This window comes from Prinia subflava, chromosome 9, assembly GCF_021018805.1.
Source record: "Prinia subflava isolate CZ2003 ecotype Zambia chromosome 9, Cam_Psub_1.2, whole genome shotgun sequence".
NCBI lineage: Eukaryota > Metazoa > Chordata > Aves > Passeriformes > Cisticolidae > Prinia > Prinia subflava.
In genome coordinates, this window is record NC_086255.1 from 4,140,611 (window position 1) to 4,164,189 (window position 23,579).

General features: G+C 42.7%; 1 protein-coding gene across 1 annotated transcript in view; it reads right to left on the reverse strand.

Annotated features, from left to right (window-relative positions):
• Positions 1-20,243: 20,243 nt before the first annotated feature.
• The window catches only part of DMBT1 (deleted in malignant brain tumors 1), a 42,105-nt gene continuing 38,769 nt past the window's right edge, over positions 20,244-23,579 (reverse strand). Inside the window, exons 37-39 of the mRNA XM_063406425.1 lie at positions 23,220-23,392; positions 22,144-22,532; positions 20,244-21,505 (exon numbers count right to left, since the gene is read on the reverse strand). Of these exons, the coding sequence (XP_063262495.1) occupies positions 21,214-21,505; positions 22,144-22,532; positions 23,220-23,392 (854 nt within the window). The 3' untranslated portion in view covers positions 20,244-21,213. The remainder of the gene's footprint in view (positions 21,506-22,143; positions 22,533-23,219; positions 23,393-23,579) is intronic.

Below are 23,579 nucleotides of genomic sequence, written 5' to 3' on the forward strand. Positions count from 1 at the left end.
TCCCCAAAGTTCAATATTAATTTAATGAAATGGTGCATGCAGTGGAGACAGGGAGCCTTGCCAGCACACCATTAGAACCCAGGTTTTGGTAGAGAATTAAGGTATAAACTGGGGTAAATCTGCATCACTTACTAGTGGCAATGGCTGTTGTTGTTTCAGGAGTTGGAGGGACCGATGGAGTAGGTGAGCTTGTCTCTGTGAGAAGAGAAAATATGAAATTCAGCACTGTCCATGTTGTAAATATGTGGATAACTCACATGAAATAGAGTACACTGTTGACCACAGCTGAAGAAGTGACCAGAAGTAAATACCTGGGTTTTCAGCTGTTGTGGGCTTGGTTGTGGCTGTCAAAGAGAAAACAAAACCACACTTCAGTCTCTGTTCCATTATTCTGTGGGCAAAGCCAGGGGGGATTGGAGCAGGATTTTGCTCAAGCTGATGCTTGATCCTGAAATCCTGACCAATATACTGAAGTCATACTCACCTGCTGCTCCAGGTGTTGTGTTCTCTGCAGGGGCTGACCACAGACACGAGAGAAAACAAAACTGCAGGTTAAAAACTTTTCCCAATGCTGAGCAGGTGAGAGATACCCAGACCCCAGGAGACTTGCAGGTCTCGTTTGAGGGCTGGACAGCAGTGCCACTGCTCAGGGGAAGGTTCCAGAGTGGGAGGAAAACACATCCCTGTGCTGCCTCTGCCAGGCTCTGGCCATGAGGCAGCTCTGGGAGCCTGGGCTGTTTGCTAAACACCGGTTTGGGGCTGGGGGTGCAGGGATAAAGTTTTTAATTTGCAGTGCAGGGTGCTGGTGAGGGCTGTGGATGCCTTGGTGGGCATTTAAGCTGTCCACTCCCACAGCAAACACATCCCAGTGAGTGCAGGGATGGGGATGCAGCTCTGGGGAGTGCAGCAAGGCTGAAATTCTGGGAGTGGGACGATCAAGTGCCAATCTGAGTTTATGTTGATGCCTTGTCTCTGCCCCTTCCCGAGTGCTTTCAGCAGGGTCAGAGTTTATCCCTTCCCTTTTGCTCCTTTATTGTGTCTGGAAGCCAAAGGAAAGGCAGTTGGGATTATCTGCAGTTCTAATCCCTGAAAATATATTTTTATGGAGACAGGGAGGCAGTCAGTACATGATCAGAGCATGGCAGACAACTAAACACATAAACCAGAGCAACACTTTATTACTTACAAGTGGAGGGGTCTGCTGGTGCAGCAGTGGATGCTGCTGCTGTGAGAAAGAAAAGATGAATTTAGATATTGTCTGCATGTTAAAATGTATATTTTTTCCCCTGACCCCCATAGCATGTGGGTCAAAGTTACTCTCTATTCTTACCAGGGGTGATGTCTGCTGGTTCAGGACCAGGAGAAACTGTTGCTGTGAGAAAGATGAATTTAAATATTGTCTGCATGTTAAAATGTACTTTTTTTTCCCCTGACCCCCCATAGCATGTAGGCCACAGTTACTCTTTATTACTTACCAGGGGTGGTGTCTGCTGGTTCAGGACCAGGAGAAACTGTTGCTGTGAGAAAGAAAAGATGAATTTAAATATTGTCTGCATGTTGAAATGTATATTCCACCCCCCAACCCCAATACCATATAGGCCATAGTTACTCTTTATTACTTACTAGGGGAGATGTCTGCTGGTTCAGGACCAGGAGAAACTGTTGCTGTGAGAAAGAACAGGTGAAATTAAATATTAAGTATATATTTTTGCTCTGAAACTTATAGCATGTAAACCAGAGTAAACACTTTATTACTTACAAGTGGTAGTGTCTGCTGGTGCAGTAGGAGACACTGTTGCTGTTAGAAAGAAAAGGTGAAATTAAGTTTTATGTGCATATTAAATGTATATTTTTTTCCTGAAGCCTGATAGCATGTACACCCAGTAATGCTATTTTACTTACATGTGGTTACATCTGCAGGTTCAGCAGTAGGAGAGACTGTTGCTGTGAGAGAGAAAAGATTAAATTAAATATTGTGAGCATTTTAAACTTTTTTTTTTCCACCAAGACCCATAGCATATAAGGCAGAGTAATGCTGTATTAATACAGAACAGAAAGGTGAAATTAAATATTGTCTGTCTTTTTAAACTATGTACTTTCCCTCTGAGACCTACAGCATTTCCTGTTCATAGGAAATCAGGACTGAGATATAGCAGTGATGGAGCCCAATTTTTCTGGGACACCTTGCAATTTAAGGGACATGGCTGAGGTTTGTTTTTTCCCATCCTTTAAATGCTGCCTGCTCCAGCCTCTCTCCCCATCCTTGCTGACCCTATCCCATAACAGATGGCTGGCACAGCATCTCCCCAGAGCAGTGGCAGAGCTATTTCCTCAGCCCAGGCTCATTTCTGAGGGCTGGGTACTTAGAGAACACTCCACACATTTATCTCCCTTTCACAGGGAAAGGCTTGCAGAGATCTCAAGTCCCAAATTAGTTTTAGGGGCCTGGAGTGTATTTTTCTTCCAGAGAGACAAATCAGAGACGCTGCCAACAACATCATTTGAGTCTCTGCTGGTTTGTGGCCATCATAAACTGCACCACGTGCACACGCCTGTCTCACCCCTGGAGAGTCATCAGGTTTTCATTCATTTCATTTCATTTGGGGATCTTTTGCTGTCACCTGGCAGAGGTTTGGCACCAACTAATGCACATCCAACCCAGATGAGGGCTGTGTTTCCTGGGACTCCTTGTCCTAAATTCCTTTTTGATGGCCCTGATCAAAGCTCCTTCCACCCCAGCACCATGCCAAGCATTTACCTCTGCAGAAGCTGGCTGGGAAGAACTCTCAGCAGCAACTCATCTCCCAAGATCTGCCTCTAATGCCAAATATGAGATATCTGAGAGAAATGCTAATTCACCTGGTGATCCAGGTGCTGAGTATTCATCAGGGATGGTGAAAGGTGTTAAATAGAAAGTTTGGGGCTATTTTAAGGCTGCATTAGTTGTCTAAATCCAGGTGGGCATAGTGAGAAAGAGGCAGATTAAAAATCCTTTATTCAGATCCAGGCCTTGAATTGCAGGCAGAAATGAATTCGTTGTTATTCAGCTGATATTAATTTATGGGAGGGAGGCACCTTTCCCATAAAAGTTTCTAAATAATTATTTCATTAATCTGAAATATAATCAGCAATCTGAATTTTTAGGGGGACTTTTTCAGCAAATAAAGGACTGATTAAGTAATAGTCTCAAGAATCTTTATTGTCTTCTTGTGGGGTGCCTACAGACAGCTGAACAGCCACTTTTCACTTTCAGAAAATCAGTAAAAGAAAAGAATCAATATCTGTGTCTCTTCATAGAAAATTCTTTGTTAGGTGTAGGATATAATCAAAGGAATCATCAAGCACTGAATTTTCCTGAGACTTTAACACAGTTTACCTCCATTATGTACAAATTTAAGTAATAAGGTTAGTAGAGCTGGAAAGGAGCATTTTTTCCCTTTAACCATCAACAGCATCCCTGGTACACACAGTGTCTATAAGTGAGATGAAATTGTCTGAACGAAGAAGGCAAGCAGTAAAATCTGATCAAAGCTCTGTAAAAGAGGATTCTATGAAAGAAATTTTTTGTTTCTATCTTTTTGAAAGTGAAATGACTGTCAGGAAAAAGGCAGAAAAAGAGGGACTGATATTTCTTCACTGTCTGCTGAAATTCTGATTTGAATATGTATTTTTTAATACCTAAAAATTATTTGATAAATTAATTAAAGCAGCTCATTCACAAAAAGGTTGCAAAGTGTAGCACAAAACAGAAGCCAAGGTAAGAGTTTCCCCAAAAAAGAGCATGGGAAGAGTGTGGGCACCCACATTGCAGCACCATCACCTGTACCTGGCTCTTCCTCACCTTCCCTCACTGTAGACCATGGTGCTGGAGTTGTTGATGGCTCAGTGCTGCCTGTGGCTGGGGCAGAAGTGTTCAAATTCTCTGCTTCTGTGACAGAATCTTCTGTTGAAATTTTGAGGGAAAAACAGGAGGAACAATGAATAATATTGCCCAACATGAACAGGAACCAGAATTAAAATTTGATTAAACTCTTTGGATGTGTCATGTTGCTAGAAAAGTGTGAAGTCTTTATCACCACATAACTCCACAATAAATAAATATTTAGTAGTTGGATTTTTAAGCTTCTTAGCTACTGGAGAATGAAGCAATATATTTGTAGCCCTCCTTATTAAGCTTTTTTGCATAATTTTTGCCTACAGTCTGGCTGTCCCTTAGCTCACTTAGGTTCCAAATTGATTTTGTAACTCAGATTTTGCCTATGTAAGCTGTGCTTAGGATTCCTGGTGTAGTTATGGCCTCAGGCTCTTCATTCACTGAAGTGGATGCAAAGGAGGAATAGGAGGGTTTTGAAGGGACTGTGAAAGTGTTGAGAAAATACATTACTGGAGAAAAACATCAGTCAGTGATAGAAAATGGAGCTGATGATTGCTGATGTGCTTTTGATTTATGTCCTTGAAGGAAAAGAGACTTGGCTTCTAAAATCTGGTCACTTGAGTCAAAATACTCAGGTGAGGTTATAATTTGTTTGTATTGCATGTAAATTGAACTTTTCTTCACTGAGACAATGAGCCAGCAGTTGACTGATCTTGAGGTTTATTCATTTACTTTAATCCTACCAATGTAATCTATTTGGACCAAACTCAAGCACTATGATTAGATTTTGTGGCATTGTGTCTGTATCTTACCTTCAGCCACTGTGGAAAGGATTTCTGTAGTTGAGGCTGTCACATTGACAAATAAGGCAGGTAACAAGTCTGATTCTGTAGTGTTTGCAGAGGCTGTGAGAAAAAGGAAGAAACGTGGAAATGAGAGGGAAAGGGCACTCAGGGGTGGCTGAAATCAGCTCTTGATGAATTTAAATTCAGGTTCCATGGTGTGGATTCAAAATGTGCCCCATCCAGCTCCCCTCACAGCAGGCTCTGCCCACAGCACTCACAGCTCCCACCCGGCTGTTGGCAGCAGCTCAGTGGCAGGGTGGCCAAATTCACAGGCAAACATGAGCTGCACTGAGAGGTGCTGGTTCTGCAGCATATTTTGGCTTCTCCACTGAAATCCCCTCCTAACCACGTTTTTCTGCCAGGCTGCACGTTGTGCAAATGCCCTTTACCTGTCTGTGTTGTGGCTGGGCTCTCTGAGGTCCTGCTTTCCTCTGTGGTGGTGGTGGAAGGGAGGGAAGCAGTTGTGCCAGGAGAGGCTGAAAGGGTGAGAAATTAAATGGCTGCAAGCAGCTATTAAAAGCTTGAGTGATTTCAAGAGCTTGTGACCTGATTTAGGTCTTAGGTTTAATAAAGAAACCTGATCTAGTGGATGATGTCCCTGCCCATGGGATCCAGGTGATCTTTAGGGTCCCTTCGAACCAAACCATCCCATAATTATCCGTCTGCTGAACAACTGGAGAGGCTCAGCCCCAGCTGAGGGAAATGAGTGCAAATGCCTGTCCATGGTCCTTAATGTTTCCAGAGCTTTTATGTATTTTGGACACATGGAATTACAATGATCCGGACAGTTTCTCTTTGCAATTTTGTAAGGTTATTCTTTATAGCTACAACTCAGAGGCATTCATCAGTAAGTGTGTGTATCCCTGCCATGTCCTGACAGGCTGACTATTTTTCAAATGAAGATGTTGGAAGGGGATTGTTCCTTCACAAAAGAGGAACTAAGGACAGCTACATCCTCTGTTATGAATATTTACACATTTACATGGTCACATCTTAATTTAGCTGAAAACCCCAAATTAACAGAGTGTTTTTTAAAAAGGCACATGTAAAATGGCTGTTCTTACCTTCATCAGCTGTGATCTCAGGAGCCAATGCGGTGGTTTCCTCTGTGACAGTAGTGGGTGCAGAAGACACATCTGGGGCCAGTTGAGGAAATATAAAGTGGAGAGAGTTTTGCAGCAATTAGGAGTGAACATGTAAATGAAGGTTATGATGAAAGCAAATAAATTTGGGCTTTGTGGGACAATGACTCATTGCACAGCCTTTTATATTTGATTACAAAAATCCCTTACTTTTACCTCATTAAATATTTATTAACAAAGGCAGTCAGTCTTTGTGTTGTTCCCAACTGCATTATTTCACTCCCGGAGGTGCAATAGTCATTTGGAAAGGTGCAAAGGAACCATTGTAAGGGAGAGTAAAGTGTGAGATTTGTCTTGTGCTTTGGGAGTGATTTCCAGCCCCCAGTGTGCCTCACCTTCCCTGAGGGTTGTCGCAGTCTCCGGAGCAGGAGATGTCTCAGTCTGTGCTGGGGTTGAGCTGGGAGCAGGGGAGGAGGAACCTGCAGAGACATTGCAAGGATCTGGGACATCATTCCCACTTTGGGTTTTGTGGGAAAGAAAGGCAGGTCCCTGGACTTCAGCTTCTGGTCATGAGGCTCAGAACATCATCTTCCAGTAGTCATTGGGCTTGGGAGATTTGTGTTCCTCTGACTGCTTTGAACAAATCACATCTGCTGCTCGAAATTTCCACACCTGACCTTTTCAGCTTGTTTTTTAACCTTGCCTGTGCCAGCAGAAATCAGAGGTTCTCTGGTATTTGTCACAGTTGCCACTGCGTTAAAACCTTAAGAATAAATGGTTTTGGGAACCAGCTTTTCATTTCTGTGTTGCAAATAATAAAACATATACTGGTGATTCCATGATTCTATATGGTAGAAAACTGCATTTTAACACCTGCTCTTCTGTGACTGTGTATTATGAAGAGCATAATTAACACCTAGAAATCACAAGAAACATTAGTAGAGCCTGTACTTAAAGATTTCCAGGGTGTTATGATGATTTCAGCGAAAATACGGAATCAGAAACTTAGACCTGGAGTGTGAAGGCTTGCCTCATGTTTTCACTAATTATTAGTAGGTAAGTGGCAAATGCAGTTTGTATTAGCAGTGCAAAGAAATAATGAAAATATAAAGAAATAATGTTGCAGTGGATGAATAAATAGTAATTTGGAGCAATAATTTGTAATTCAGAGCATGTGGCTTTGTAGAAAACTGTCTGCCTGGGAGCTGTAATCACATGATCTTTTGAGTAAAAAATTAGACTTTGAGCACTAGGGAGACAGTAAAGAGCTAATTTTGGGACTTCTGTCCCAAAAGCTCAGCCTTACCTGTTGGTGCAACTGTGGAGTGCAATGCATCTGTGAACAGCAAAAAAAAGCAAAAATTTACTTTATTGGGCAGTTATTTATATTATAGAATTATGACAATTATTCTTGTTTCCACTCACACGTGCCTGGTTCACAACTGGATGTGCCTCTATCTCCTCCTTACTCTTTGCTTTTCTTAGCTTGGGGATTGGCTGTAATCAGGTGTTGACTAAAGCAATCCTGAACTACCTGCTTTTCATTGTTCTCACACTCAGGGCTCGCTGTCCAGCCTTGCTATTTTGGAGACATCCTGTTTCTCCTCAATTTTAAACAGAAGAAGTCTGCTCACTCAGACTCAAACAGAAGAAGCACCCCAATTCTCCTCCACTTTTCAGCCCTGGCCTGATTTCCAAACTCTACCCTGATGTTTCTTGTGTTTATGGTGAACAGCTTAGTATCATTTTTATTATTACTATTTTTATTTTTACCTGAGCAGATGACACCAACATCCTCATTGAGTCCACAGTTGTGCTTGCCCCAGCCGGCGTGCCGGCAGTCCCAGAGGTGGGATTCAGTTCCTCTACACTGCACATCATCCAAATGGATAATTTTCCCACTGGGGCCGTAGTAAGACAGTCCCAGGACAGAGAGAGCTTGGCCACAGTTAAGCTGTCTGCACACAACGTTGGCACTGTTCATGTTGAAATAATCATCACAGACTGAGCCCCATTTTCCATCGTGAAAAACTTCGACCCTCCCGGCGCATCGGTGCCCTCCAGACTCCAGTCTCAGCTCTGGTTGTGGTGGAGCTAAAGCAAAAGTTGACGGGTAAATCTCAATTTTTTTATTTATAGCTAAACTTCTGGTGTCTAAATTTGAGTGCCGTGGCTCTGCTGCCTGCAGGGCCTGATCTGTGCTTGTGGGGTATGCCTGGCTGTGCTGCTGAGGCACAGCTCACCCAGAGCTGGCTCAGGGAGCTCTGCACACCTGCCAGGTGTGTTCACACTCAGGAGCACCCCTCTTACCTTTGTGCTCGAATTTCTCTTTAAACCAATCAGAAAATTTTTTCCATAATGAGTTTGGGTCTCCATCTGGCCGGTTCCACCAAGTTCCACTTGCTGTGGCAGAGAAGGAAACGTATTAGCCCTGAAGTAATACATTATATTCTTGTTTTGTAAATAATTCTATGCAGCCAGCCCTTAATCTACACCCTGTGAAATCACTTCTTTTTGTAAGGGATTGGCAAGACTTTTTTCATGGTGCCTGTGGTGATAAATAAAGCTCAAATCATTTCATTCAATAGCAAGGTTATGTTTGAAGGAACATGTCATGCAGAGTGTATTTCCCCCTGGGTCTGGCAGACTGCTCTGTGTTTCTTTCTCCCTCCTTCTCTACATTTTAAAATGTACAGTATAGAATAATTTTAATTAAAACTAGAATATTAGAAGAAGAACATTTAGAAAACAACTTCCACGAGCTATTTTCCTCATGGAAAAGAAACAGAGGAATATCCTTCAGCCTTCTTCAGTCTGAAACGGAATAATATAAGTTATAGAATAACTGCAACTGTATAATATAGGTTATATTTTGAAATATAGTATCTTAATATATTACATATATTATATATATTGAGTTATGTATTTTGAAATACGTTTTGAGATACAACCTGTGGATTTGGACTGAATCTTTGAAGTGGAAGACAAACTGTCAGTTCTACGGTACAAAACTCATCAGCAATATTCAAGAATCTCTGCCACCACTTCCCAGCAAGCCAGCCTGTATTAGCAAATAACTCTGTAACATTTCCCTGCAAGCATGAAAAGGTTTTCAAGGCAGTACCTGGTTCAGACAGGAGAGTGGTGCTGAGCAGGAGCAGCCAGGTGAGACGCACGTGGAGGTCCATGGTCGTTGGGGGTGGTCTGTCCCAGCCCAGCACTGCTGCAGAATTTATACCAAATGGGCTCTGGGCTGCATCAAAGGCAGTGCTGTGCAACCTGATCCCTCTCCCTCAACTTCCAGATCGATGCCAAGGAAGTGATTTAGGGAGGATTTTCCTTTCACAGGGTACATCCAGACATCCGGATGAGGAGATCCAGCTCAGGGACTGGCCACAGAGATCTTCCCAAACACTCCCCAGGAGCTTTGTGGCCCTGTGTTGGTGGTGTGGCTGTTCCAGGAAGCAGTGATTTACTTTTGGAGGTTAGGCTGTTTGGTAAGGATTCTCATGCCACCCATTAAGACAGTTTCCAATTTACAACCATATTAACCAGATTAAATTGATGTGAGGATTGTGCCAAAAGATTAGCATCCTAAAAGTGTCAGGCAAGCCTCAAAGAAATTCTCTTTGTTTGCCAAAACTATTCCTGTAAGAAGCAGTTTTTCTTATTTCCCTGACCTCTCCTTAACCTGGGAGAAGATCCCTCCATCGTGTTTCAGATCTGCAGTTCTCTCTGTCTGACTTGCAGCCCCCAGAGCAATAAAAGAGTTTCCAGTCTTCTCCCTGACATGAGGTGATGGTGTCAACATCCCCACGGCCTCTGATATCCTAAAGGATGCCTCCAGCTCTACCTCATTTTGTCCTGTCAGGGAGAAGGGACTCAGCCTCAGAGAGTAAAAAAACGAAGCTGAATTTTCTTAGCTGAATTAAAAATGAACATAAATTCTTTCTTTTCATGAATGCTTTTCTTATTTTCATGGCACAGTACAGCTCTATTTGGAGCCCTGATATAGGGACAGAAGGTGACATGGAAGGAACATGGCTGAATGCAAAGATCCTTAGCTATTAAGAAGCACCAAGCTTTACTTTTTCATCATTCCTCATTCTCCTTTACCGAACAGGTCCTAGGGAGGTAATTTAGAGGGTAAATCATGTGTGCCAGGAACCAGCAGTGATGACAGTAGGGCTGACCTTTGTGGTCTTGGAAGAGCAAAGCTGTTCCCCAGAACATCTTCCTAAAGGAATCTGTCAAAATCTGCCCCAAGGAAACGAACAGGGTTTGTAGTGACACAGCTCTGGGCTGCAGGCTCGGCGTCAGCCTTTCTTCCCAGAGTGAAGTTTTTCTGCACTGGCAGAGCTCCCCCTCCATGGAAATATCTTTATTTAATTTTATAATTTCTGTAAGTATCCAGGCCTAAAGGGGCTAAAAGCAGAGGGAAACACGAAGTTGCTCTGGTGTCTGCTGCCACTGGAGGGCAGCGGGGCCCCGTCCTTGGGAAGTGAGCACGGGGCTGGGAAAGATGCTCCAACACCTCAGAGCTGCTGTGGTGCCCATGAGGACGCTCCACCTGAGCAAATCCCTGCAAAAATAATCACATTTGTAAAGAATTTCACTAAAGTGCTTCTGAAGGCATAAACTAGGGCTGTCTGCCTTTCTCCTGTACATGTATTTATTTGTATTTCTCATTCCCTGGGGAAAAAGAAAAATCACTGATGGTGTGGGAACTCCCAACTTTTTCCCATGCTGTAGCAATGCATTCTTCTTATTATTCTTTCCTTGAAATTATTTCTTTCAACATTGTGCTGCACTCCTGAAGAGTTTTCTCGTGTGGTAAATGCTGGTTTTTGCTGAACCAGTTGCATTCCCAACAATCTGGGGAGGGCCATGTCCAGTGCCTTGCCACAGTGGAGGTGCCCCCAGTGCCAAGCCCAGTTCTGTACCAGCCCCTTCCCCAGCCCTGTTCCCTTCCCTGGACACAGTCCTACCCTGCTGGAATTCTGAAGGCTGAAAATTTCAAGCTTTCTGAATTCAAGGGTGCCAGCCCTCGAGTAAACACCTCATTTGTCCTGAGGCCTTGGAAAAGGCTTCCAAAATTGAGTGATAGCACAGAAGCAGTGTATGGGTAGTTTGGATAGTTTGGATAGTACTGTGTGATCTCACAGGGTGAAAAACTTAGATTTGGGGTTTTAGTGTATGGTGGTACATGGGAGCCGAGATGGAGAACTTTGGGTGTGGATGAATTGTCTTTTTTGCACCTTCTTCTTCCTTCTTCTTCACAAATTTGGGTGGTTTTCTGTTACTGGGTGAAAGAAGTCAGCATTGCAGGTCTTGGGTGATCACAATTGGATTAGAAGCATAAATAATGTAGATGTCAGCTGTTTATTGGATAATTGGACTTAAATAGCCTTTGATAGACACCATTTTGGCTCACTTTCTCAACTTGTTAGAGAGAGCTCACACCTCATGAGCTTGTAATAAATAAGGATAATAAATTTCACAGTGAGGCTTCAAAAACAACTCCTGAGTTTTATTCACGCTGACCTTGGAGCAGGAAAGAGCCAGGCAATCCTGCACAGCCCCAGGATGTCTTTGTCATCCTGAGGGACCCAAAGCTGATCCCAAGATCTGGGGTGCCTCAGCAGTGAGATGGTCACTGCCCTGGTCCTGCTGGCTGGAACAGGCCATGTTTCCTCTCTGACAGCCTTACCACTAAAGTCCAATGAGTTCTGAAGTGAAAGGTGCTTTTGAGGAATGATCAGAAAAAGGGCAAATCCCAGCTGAAGTAAATCACACCCTCAATAACAAAACCTGCAAAGCCATTGCCTGGATTTCTGGTGAATTTATTGTAAAGTGAAAAGGTTATGTAAGAAGTCACCATCTCTGGACAAAACTGAGTATTGAGTGCTGGGTCCAGCTTCCCGTCCCAGAGGAGAATTCCCCTGGGATAAGGATGTCACATCCAGCCTCTGGAAGCCCCAGCGAGGGAAAATCTTTGTCAGAGGTGAAGGCTGTGCCACAGTCGAGGGTGTCAGTGACCTTGGCCCCACACAGGGCAGGACAGGTCATTTCATCCTGTTACCCAGCTAAGGCTCTGTGTCAACACACCCTGCTTGTCTTGGCATGTGCTGCATTCCTGCAGCTTGTCCTGCCTCCCACTTTCATGTGGACAATGGTCTTAATGGAGAGCTTTTCTCAGCTCCCTGCAAATCCCTTTGACCTCTGCAGTGTGGGCAGGGTCACACAGAGGGAACATTTGTCATCACAAACACGGGAGTGGCCTTGGGGTGCCAGGGGCTGAGCTGTCACTGCTGTTGCCTTTACATTTAATTTAAATTTTGGTGCTAAAATCAGTGCAGTGAGACGTGAAATGTGCAATGTAATTCACTCCCAGTGCAGAAGAAGGTAAGACTCTGCAGGCTGCCAAAGTTAAAGTGATTTATTCCCAGCTGAACAGTGGTTATGAAATTAGGCATAAGGAAATAAATTACCTGTGTTAGAAAAATGATAGTGGGTATTTATTGATGGATTTACAATGAAGTATTTAAATTAATAGACCAAAATCAAGGTTCAACTCATTGAGACAAGGGTGACCAAGACATGAGGTTAATCAAGCCAAAGCAACACAGTGTCACCGTGACTTCCTTATAACTGCATTTTCTTTTTTCCTTGCATTTTAATATCACTTAAGAGCCTTTGAGTTTCATTGTGGTCAAAATATATTGCATTTGAAGCTTTTCCTCATGCATAAGCTACTGAAGAAACTAAATAAGGTGCAGATCAGTAATAATTAAAAGAGCAAGTTTATTAGGGTAGGGAATTTTTCTCAAGATAGAAATTGTTGGATAAACATGAAACTGGAATGCCAGGTATTTCAGTTTCCACAGAAGCTGTCAGAGGAGAAAATAGACAAAATATACATTTTAGCAATTACAGTTTCTGTAAAATTAACTGCATATTTAGAAGAGGTTCTTCTCCCAGAGGGTGTTTGGACACTGGAACAGCTCCTCTGGTTACAGCACCAAACCTACCAGGGGTCAAGAGGTGCCTGGACAACACTGTAAGTCAGGTGGTTTAATTGTAGGTATTCCTGTGAGGAACAGGGAGCTGGACTCAAACATCATGGATTGTTTCCAAATTAAGATATTCTATGATTCTATGATAACATTTCACCTCTTTTTGTAAAACCTGGTTTGTTTCACAAAGTGTCTGACAACTGGGTAATTAATTATGAGCTGACTGTGCTCATAATTGCTAACAACTTGAAAAATCAGTGTAGAACAAGATTTTGAACTTTTTTAACCATCAGGCAGACATTAAAAAAAAAGCTGTCAAGGTTAAATTTGGGTAAAGACCTGGAAGGGCCAGAAGGTCACGGCATATCCTTCAGAGGGATCTGACACAGCTCTGGCTCCTTTTTCTTCATTCCTGTCCTTCAGCTGCAAAGGAGTTGTGACTCTAAACCTTTGCATTTGGTTTATCCTGGTTATCTCACTCAAATAAATGATCCTCAGGCGTTCAATAAAAGCTTTGTCAAGGTGAGATATGTGGGATTAGGACCTTAAGTTCAGGAAAAGTCTCCTGTGTGAAAGTTTGTTGGCTCTGTGAAGGCAGAATGTGCCTCGGGATTGATTTTGTTGCTCCTCCCAAGCCTTAGTAGTGAGCAAATAGGGTTGGTTAAAGGAGGTTACAGGTGGCTAAAAAAGTGTGACAGTATTATAACAGGATGGACTCTAGGTGACACTGCTTAAAGTGCTCTAAAAGATTTTGAATCTTAGTTGGAAGGAAGTTTGCCACGTCAAATATGGATTAAAAATAAAGAAAAAAGAGGGAAACACTGCATAGGACAGGGATTTGGTGACAATGCAGGTATTAAGAGAGGCACAATGCTGTTGAGAAATGTGTTTTATAGTTCAGGGGAGCACTTTTCGATTTTCAATTAAAAACTCACTGTGGCTCCTCTTGAGCAAGCAGAGGTATTTCCTTGTACACAAGCAGATGGCACTGGCATCACAGTGCCTGCCACACTTCTCTCCACACCACCCCTTGTGAGAACACTCCCACAGGGGTTTCTCATTCCTCCTGCACTGCACATCATCCGTGACAATTCTTCTTGGGCTGTGAGCAAAAGTCACATCTCCTGAAGGTGATGCAGCACGTCCACAAACCTGCTGGTTGCAGACAGCTGCTCTATCACTTTTTTATCCCACAAATGTTCCCCCAGGCTCTTTTGCAAAATATTTCAGCCTGCCCTTAGCACTGGTTCTACCCATTCAGCACCCTCACTGACATTTATTTGAAAGAAAAAAGAGAATTTCCCTGAACCTGGACATTTCATGGAAGGGCAGAATCAGAGATTTATGCAAGGTGGGTCATGGTGTTTGAAGCAGGTTGTTCTGGGTCGTTTCTTTAAGAGCATTGAATACCTCCAGTGTTTTGCTCTGTACAAGTTCAGTTCTGAAACATCAGAGCATGATATTAAATGCGAGAAGTCTGCCTTTTCCTTCAGATCCTGTGCCAGCTGTGAAAGAAAAAATCAGTCACTTCTAGGTGGAGTTTGAGTCACTGCAGTAGCAACTGCATCTAGCAAGGAAATGAGGTATTGCACATGATGCTGAAGATATTCCTGAGACATTAAGAAGCAGATTAGTACACCCTGTTTCAGGACTATTGCACAGATCTACAACAGAAGTCAGACCAATCTTGAAATGCATTTGTTTATGACTATAGGGGAAAATATGAATTTTTAAAGTGTTAGTAGAAACAAGGTTGTATAAATGAAACAATGTGGTCACTAAAATGAAAGTCCAAGGCAAATCAAAGTAAAACCAAAGGATTTGATCTGATAGGGTTTGATAGTACAGAGGAAATGTTGCTGGAAGGCAAGAAACTGAAAGAACAGTGATGGCCAATGTAATTTCACAGAGTGGAGATACTTCTAAAACTTTCTAGGTTTTTTTTTTTCAGGAATTCCTTTCTAATAGCTTCATACTTTGAGTACCTTAATAACTGTTTGAAGCCCTTCTCTTTTCTGGGACCAGGGGTTAACCCCTCCCCTTGGTTATCCCACGGCAGCCCAAGAGGAACCAAGGAAAAAACACCACTGGGGCAATGGACTGCCTTGTGTGCAGTAAACAGAATGCTACTTTTTTTTCCAAAATGCAATGCCAGGAACCCCTCAAGACTGCCCAGATTCTAGCCTGTGTTTCAAACAGTTAATTTCCAGCTTGATTTCTGTCACCCCAGCACCTTGTGTGACGCCCGGATGAATCCTTGCGGCTCTGGCAGGGAGCAGCCCTCTTGTCTTCCCCAACAATGCATTCCTCAGCGAAATCCAGTGAACTTCTGGAACAAAGAGGGCTTGTCTCACTCTGGCAAGGCTCAGGCCAAGTGTTTACTCTATGTGCTCAGAGTGCTGCTCTCAAACCAGCGCTGCCCAGACCCTGAAGCAGCAGGTTCTGGCCACTGCAGCAGGAGTGCACCCCACTGTCTGAGTTTGGGAAGACAGGTGTCTGCCAGGGAAAAGCCAGAGCTTCCCTTGGAATGGAGAGTGTAAACCCCCTCCCTCTGAATTATTATAATTTTGAAATTAAGGTGCTTTCAGGCAAAGAATTGGGAATAAGAATAACAGTTCTTTACTAGGAGTATTAAAAATGTAATAGTACAAAAAAAAAAAAAAAAAAAAAAAAAAAAAAGCAAATGAACAAAAAGGAAAAAAAAACACTGACAGAGTCAGAATGTGACCTGACACCCTGTTGGTCAGGGTGTTGGGAGCAGTCTAAGTCCTCCTGCAGTGACAGATGTGGTTCTGTTGGAGCAATGATGCTGTAGAAGGGTGTAGTTTTCCTCTGAAGGTCCAGTGGTGCTGAGATGGGTCCAGCCTTCCTCTGGGAATGCAGAGCACACAGGCTGTGCTGGGCTCTGAATGCCAGGGTTTATCCAGGTGGGAATGCAGTGCACACAGGCTGTGCTGGGCTCTGAATGCCAGGGTTTATCCAGGTGGGAATGCAGAGCACACAGGCTGTGCTGGGCTCTGAATGCCAGGGTTTATCCATTGGGAATGCAGTGCACACAGGCTGTGCTGGGCTCTGAATGCCAGGGTTTATCCAGGTGGGAATGCCGGGCTCCTCCCCTGGGTGCAGCATCTCCCATGGATGATGGAATTGGATCAGCCCTGCAGGGAGCCTCGATGGCCCATGGACAGCAGAGATCCCCTGGAGGGAGGATGGGTCCTGGAAGGGATAAAGAACCCTGCCCCAGCTGGTTTTAATAGCTGGCCATTAACAGAAGAAACCTGCCCCCTCCCCCTGGAGTTATGAGGAATGGGTCATGGAAGAGACAAAGAAAACACCTCCCAACAGGTTTCAACAGATGGGACTAGAATACATCTTGCACTCAACCCAAGACACCCACAGTAGCCGGGGTTTCCATATCAGGGAAGGATTTGGGTTTCACTCTTTGTCTCACTTACAGGGTAAAAAACCAAAGATGCTTTTCCTACCTTTTTTGTCCGTGTGCCAGCACAGACACACCTAGCTGGATCTTTGGAGCTGTACCTCCAAACCTGTTGCTGTTTCTCTTGGGCAGGATGCCAATAATCCCACCTCAGTCCTTACGTACTTAAAAGAGAGTGCAAAGGCCCTTGTGGCATTCTTGGGGTGTTTTAGCAGGTACAAGGATCCTCCTTGCACCTGACATGGCTTTTCTGCCTTTGTTCTGTATAGTTTGTTATTTTCATCTTAATGAAAACCTTTTTGCCTTTCAAACATCTCCACTGATGCCATCTTGCTAATTTTTAAGCTTATTTTGAAATATTTTAAAATATTTAAAATATTTTATTTTAGTATTTTAAAATTAAATTTTAATTATTCAATTAAATCATATTAATTAAATAATTATATTAAAATATGGATTTAATATAATACTTTGATATTACTTAAAATATTATATTTTATATTTCTGGGGCTGCTGGCCAACCCCAGAGGGGACTCACCTATGAGGAGCTCATAATACTCTGGCTCCCCATGGCTGCATCAGGGCTACACCTTTGGATTCCTGAGCCTGAATTTGGGAATCAAGGTCCAGCATTTGGGACAGAAAGCCTGGATTTGCCAAACAGAATCATGGAATCACTGAGGTTGGGAAAGACACACCTTTGCATGGAGGCACAGAGCCCTCAAGTGAACACAACTCAATTTTCATCAAATCTCATTCAACAAAGCCCTGCTTCAATCCAGAAACAGAATTAGCAACAGAAGATGGTAACTAATGCCAGATGCTTCCAGAACATCTCAAAAACTCCAGTCAGTCACTAGGAGGAAATACAAAATCCAACTCTCTGAAACGATGGTTCCTGAAAACTGAGAGAAATACAGGAAAAAAAAAGTGACACATTCAGACTTGGCAGGCTCTTTGGAACAGCAGCAGTACAATCAATATCTATATTACACCCTGTGACTAATCCACTTATTTCAGGAAAAAAAAGGCAAAATTTGGTTGGATGAGTACCAGGTGATTCAGGGCACAGGAGGTGCTCCAAGTGCTCTAGGAAATGGAAACAACTCACTCCAGTGATGCAGCCAGGTCACTGATGAATTTACTCAGCTGGGAGAGGTTTCATTGAAATAGGCTTCTTGTGCCATGAGTCTGAGAGAGAAGATCTCCTAATATTCACAAGATGCTGTGTGAATTTTAGTGTCTCCTTAGTTTTTACCATCTAGATAAAAACAGCCAAAAAATGTAGAAATACAATAGGGAGATTCGAATGCAATCCTGTTAAAAAAGCTTGGTTGTGGCTTTGTGAGCCTGATGGAGTAGACTCAGAAAATAAAATTATCAGCTGAGTGAAATGATCTCCAGAGCATATTCCTTTAGTTATATAATTGGAATTAGGTGCAGGCAGTGGGGCTTGGGCATTAAAGACCCCTGAGGCAGAACTGGGAGCAGAAGGTTGTGCTCAGCTGCTGAGTTCAGCTTGATGCCAGTGGATATCTGTGGGACTCCATGGGAAAGGTGGGGAGAAAGTAATGAAAACAAGAAAAATGGTGATTCTCACCCATACCCTGCAACCCCCAATCAGCTGTTTGGAATCTCAGTCTACATGAGGATTTGTTGTTAGCAACTGGAAAATGAATCTACTTGCTGGCTATGAGATGCAGGAATAAAAGAATGTTTATTTATACCCAAATATAAATATTTTTGTGGCGGGTTCCTGGGAATGAGGACTACAGAGTTGAATTATCTGCTTCATGCTCCAAAATTAGAATGGAGGGATAAACAGGGCAGGAAATCCAGCATACAAACAAGCAAACAAGAACTTTGTTTCTGAGCTTTGCTGCAAACTCATTTCTGGCCAAATAGGTGGCTTGGTAGCACTGGGAATGGCATAAAGTCAGGACCCCATAGACCCCATGCAATTATTTACTAAAAATATATATATGTATTTTAAATCAAATTGCTTTTGATCCCTTCTCTTCCCATTGAAGAAACCTTCAGAAGAGTTTCTCAGGGATGTGCAGTTTTGTCAGAGTTCTGAGCACTTTCAGCTGTTTGCTCATTCCCTCCTCCCAGCAGGATGGCAATTGGGTAAAAATAAAATAAAATAAAATAAAATAAAATAAAATAAAATAAAATAAAATAAAATAAAATCTTGAGCCCCTCCCAGCCTCCTCACTGGCAGCACAGGGAGCTGACAAATCCTTGACTGAGTGTGAGAGTTGCTCAGAATCATCAGTGTGTTCTCAATATTATCCTCATCGTAATATCCAAACAGGGCACTGTGCCAGCTGCTAGGAAGAAAATGACCTACAGCCAGAACCAGTGCAGTGGTGTAATTCAGTAATTGGGCTGACACTTCTAAGGGATTTTTTCATGGTGCTGCAAATGAAATATTTATTATTGGTGCTGAGATGATCAGTTGAGTGCATACTGCTGAGTGAACAAGCACAAGCTGGATGGTTGAGTTGTGACAGCCACACCAGGAGGAAATGAAATAACCTAATACCAAAATCAGCCAGTTATTCAAAGGAAAAAAGCTGCCAAGTGATGGTTGGTGTGTCTTGTCTGTGGGCAGAGGAGGTGACAAAAATAAGCAGCCCCCAGAAAGCTCATTTAAAAAGAGAAAAGGAGGTGTCCTTCACGTGCTCCTGGTTCTTGACACCTTTGTGTTTGCAGGCACCAACCTTCACTGTGAGATTGGCATAACACTGATCCCCTACAAACCAAACACAAGACCAAAACAAAAGGCCAAATAAACAATTTCAGCTTATGTTTTAGCTTTAATTCTTTGTATTTTTAACTAGGACATGAAAGGCAAAAACTCCCAGGTCTTGCTTTTCATGTTTTCATGCACCAGTGATAAATGTTTATGTGGCATTTGGCTGTTTGCATTTCCAGCATATTTCAGTCTGATTTATGAATGTGCACAAGACATTCTGAAAGGCTGAGTAAGTCCTGAGAAGCCAAACTCCTCACAACCACAAAGCATACAACCATGGAGGAAAAAAAATAGTTTTGTGATCAGCAACCAAAAGGAATAAAAATCAAACAAAACTCCTTCTGGAAAGCAGATATGAAATCTCTTTCACCTTTTGGCTGACATGTGGGTGAGAGCTGAAAAGTCTCCTGGCTGAGATTCAATCTCTTGGATGACGTTTGTGTTTTTGCCTGGTTTAGGATGTGTGTTAATTAGAAGACTACCAATTGATAATAACAAGCCTTTAGAATAGATTGTGTGCTTCAGCCTTAAAGATTGGTAATGAAATGTCTTTAACAGCTCAGTATATTATGAATTCGGATTTATTCAATCTAGAAAAGTTAAAACTTAATGGAAAAGATATTAATGCTCAAAATAATTAGAATATTGTATAGCCACAAATCCAGTTGCTGTGGTAAGATAATTTTTTACATTTCCTTTCCAGAGATGATCCATTCTCACCAAATTAAATCTTCCGTCCTTTCAATAAACCTTGAAATATTTCTTGATGCCTCATTCACATTTTCACTCCATTTGAGGCATTAGATAAATAGTTTTAGAATGATGTGAGGGGAGAATTAAAGAGGAGAAAAATGATAAAATAATTGTGCCAAACAACTTGTGGCATGAAAGTTCAAATTATTTCTTAATCCCTTAAGAGGTGTTAGGATTACAAAGCTGTTCTAAGGCATTGTGGTAGAATTTACTGTAGATAAAGATATCACAGCTTCCCACAAATGGCCCATGTGAGACTGTCATCAGTGGAGCATTTTGATCTGGATTTGTAAGGTTTGCCCTGCATGCACCCAGTGAGTGATGCTGACCTTTGCTCTGACATTATCCTGTGTGAAAGCAGCTCCTTCCATGCCAGTCTTGCAGGAAAACCCTTAAGAACAGAAACAACAACTGCCAGGAGGGTGACAGCACCATCCACTGCTGTGAGGGAATTGTCAGCAGCAGGGGGAAAATATTTCCATATTTATAGTAAGATAAATTGTATATTAAAATCTTTAGAAGTTCCCTGTGTAGCTTTTCAGAAGCAGGGGCTCAGACCATCACTTGGAATTTTTAATCAAACAGACCACACTCTTCAACACAATAAAACATTTGTATTTTAAGCACAGAGACATTAATTTGAGAGACAAAATAGATATATTGCTTTGTAAACATTCCTTCCTCCAACTATAAATTATGCTGCTCACAGAACAGATTAATTTTAGCTTGGAAATCTCTAAAATAAGCATAGGCCCATCATTGTTTCAATGAGAAATACAGCACTAAAAGCAATACTCAAAATAATTAGAATATTGTATAGCCACAATTCTGGTTTCTAGAAGATCCCAGCCCTATGAGTGGAGGTTATTTGGGTTTGATCTCAGCATATTGAAGATCAAGGCACAAAGAACTCCAGTGTCAAAGTCAGAAATAAGCAAACTCACAGATTCATTGCTTTCAACTATTTGGACAGGCTTCATATTAGCAGGGGTGACAACTCAACTAAGTACACTTCATAAGCAGAAAACAACTAAGGGAATGAAATATTTCTCAAGAAAGTTGTGAATTTGCTCCCAGCTGGCTGTCATGGAATCATGGGATCATTTAGGTCAGAAAAGACCTTTAAGGTTATCGAGTCCTACCATTAAACTAGCACAGATAAGTCCACCAATAAACCATACCCCCAAGCACCATCAGATTCACAATCAGACTGGAGCTAATTAGCACAATTCAGGGAGTTGTAGCACTAAGGTGGATTACAGGCAGATCTCCTTTGGGACAGCCAGAGAAGTTACACTTCTTAAAAAAGCAAGTGAAAGCAGAAGCTTGCAAGGTGTTGCTCTCTTCCTTTTTATAGCAAAGTTGACAAAAGCAGGTTTTGAAGACAGAGCTATGGCTTTTCTTGAAGCCTGTTGGTCATCCTAGAGCAAACCTGAGAGAAATCTATTCGGCCCTCCCGGCGTTCCCGCTGGGAGCATCCCCTTCTCGGAGCTGGAGGGGCCCAACCACCACATCCACCTCCTCCTCGGCAGAGCTGGTGTCCCTCCTGGCCCTGGCCCTGGCCCTGCAGCCCTGGTAGCAGCTGGAGGAGAAGTCCCCAAGCCTGCAGACCAGCATCTGGCACTTGAGGTACACCGACGAGTGCCGGCTCATGAACTCAAAGGCGTTAAACTTGAACCGCGCAAAGTGGCTGGAAGGGGAGGAGTACGTGGCATAGGAAGAATCTCTAGGACACCTAGGAAGGAGCAAAAATGGGAATTAGTCTTCATGGGTGCGCGCATGCATGTTCCTGCAAAATTAAAATCAAAATTATTCAATTCAGTGTTGTAAATTCCTGCAGAATTCAGATTAAAACTGAATTATATCGTAGTCGGTACTAAGAACACAATGGGATGAAAATGCAACTTTCATAGCATAGTATGGACTTTAAAAATATAGACTTTTTAAAGTACTATGAAGCAGCTGGAGCACTGGCAACTTTTCTCTTTTCCAAGAGAAGGACACTTTTAGTGGTGAAGAGGGAACAACAGACTGTCAGTAATGTCAGTGTTATACAAGGCATAAAAATTAGTCTAATACTTGACCTGGTTTTACTAAAATATTTAACTCCTAGGATGCCAGTTTTCACTGTCTCATCTACTTTTATCCCACTACTTTGAATTTTGCTCACGGGACAAAGATGGAGTAAGTGAAATGAAATGATAGTAAGGTCTAAATATACCTTCTTATTTCCAGGCTCATACTGTAAAAATAAAAAAATCAAAGACCACATTTTGCAGTCTGTTGATTGTGAGTTCTAACCCCGTTCAGATTATTATTTAAAATGAATGTGAATGGCAGGTGTGCTTCTAACAGCTTGGAGAAAGCTCTTACCCATTCCTGACCAAGACATAGGCCAGCGTGTTAAAATCACGAGGGTCAGGCGATGCCACACAGGTTCTCACAACCACCTTCAGGTTTGGGTCAGAGCTGTGAAGACACGCCTGGAGGTAGAGGTTTTGGTTGAGGTCGATGTGGTAGGGCGAGCCGCGCACTTGCCGCAGGAACGCCGGGGAGTCGTAGAGGGTGATGTTCATGTCGTATCTCCCAAACTGGTGCTCGCTCACGTCCACCGTGTCCTCAGCGGCGTACACCACCTGCTGCCAGCTCTTCCTCAGCATTCTGCAGCTGACGTGCAAGTTGATGTTCTTTTTCCTCTTGATTATGGACCCGGAGGACACAACCCTGATGGTGTTGGAGTAGTTGATGGTGTCGTTGTTCTCCTGTTTAACGATGTAATTTAAAATCAGGAATTGTGTAGAGTGGTTTCCCCGGGGAAGGGGAAAATCTCTGCCTAATGACCTGGGAAATCCCTTTCTAAGTAGAGTAAGCAAGAGGCTTACTCCCATGTTCCCGCTGTTCAAGTATGCAAATTGTTGCTAGAAGGTTCCTCGTTCTTTGTGTTAATTTTTGATGCAGAAATTTTAGTATTCCTAATCGTTCTCCCCTATTGGACCCTTCTCTCAGACCCCACCAAAACTCCTTCCACACTGGAATATATAAGTACATATATAAGATAATATAAGATAAAGATATATATATAGGATAAGGATATAAGATGAGGATATAAGATAAGGATATGTAAATACAGACAGGGTCTCCGTCTGAGCCTGGACCCTGCCTTTTGCCCCTTGTTACTGCCTTGTTCCACTTCGCTCCAAATACAGTGTATACCTTATGGTTTGTTATTTTTGCATTATTAAAATTCTGTTTCTGGACAATGGGATCAAGGCTGCCTTCTCTCTACCAAGTCACCATTGGGACAGAGTCCTGAGGAAACTCAAATGGTTCTGATCATCCGGGCTGGGACCCCCGGAAGTTTCAGAATTGCACTTTTGTCACGTTCCAGCTAAGTTCTGGGTTTTGCTAAGCTTGGATACGCAGCTGAGTGCCCCAAACAGGGGCTGTACCTCTTGTGTTGTCCCGCAGCCGCTGTAGGGGATGTTGAACACAACCTCCTGCGATGTGACCGTCGGTCTGCAGTGGCTGTCGCTCAGCGTGACCCTCTCTGCTGAGTACCCCTGAGACTGGAGGTACTGTCTGCTGACCACCACGTGCATGTAGTCTGGCAAGCACTGGATGGCTGGTAGAAGAGGAAGGTGCAATATATTTGTGACTTTAGGAATTGGTAATGATTAGAGACTTTTTTTTTTTTAATTTAGAAGTCAGGCAGTTCCCACCCCAACCCACTGTATTTCACGCACATCGTTCAATTTCCACAAATATCATTAAATTTACACAGATACTTATTTTGCAAACAAGAGCAATAA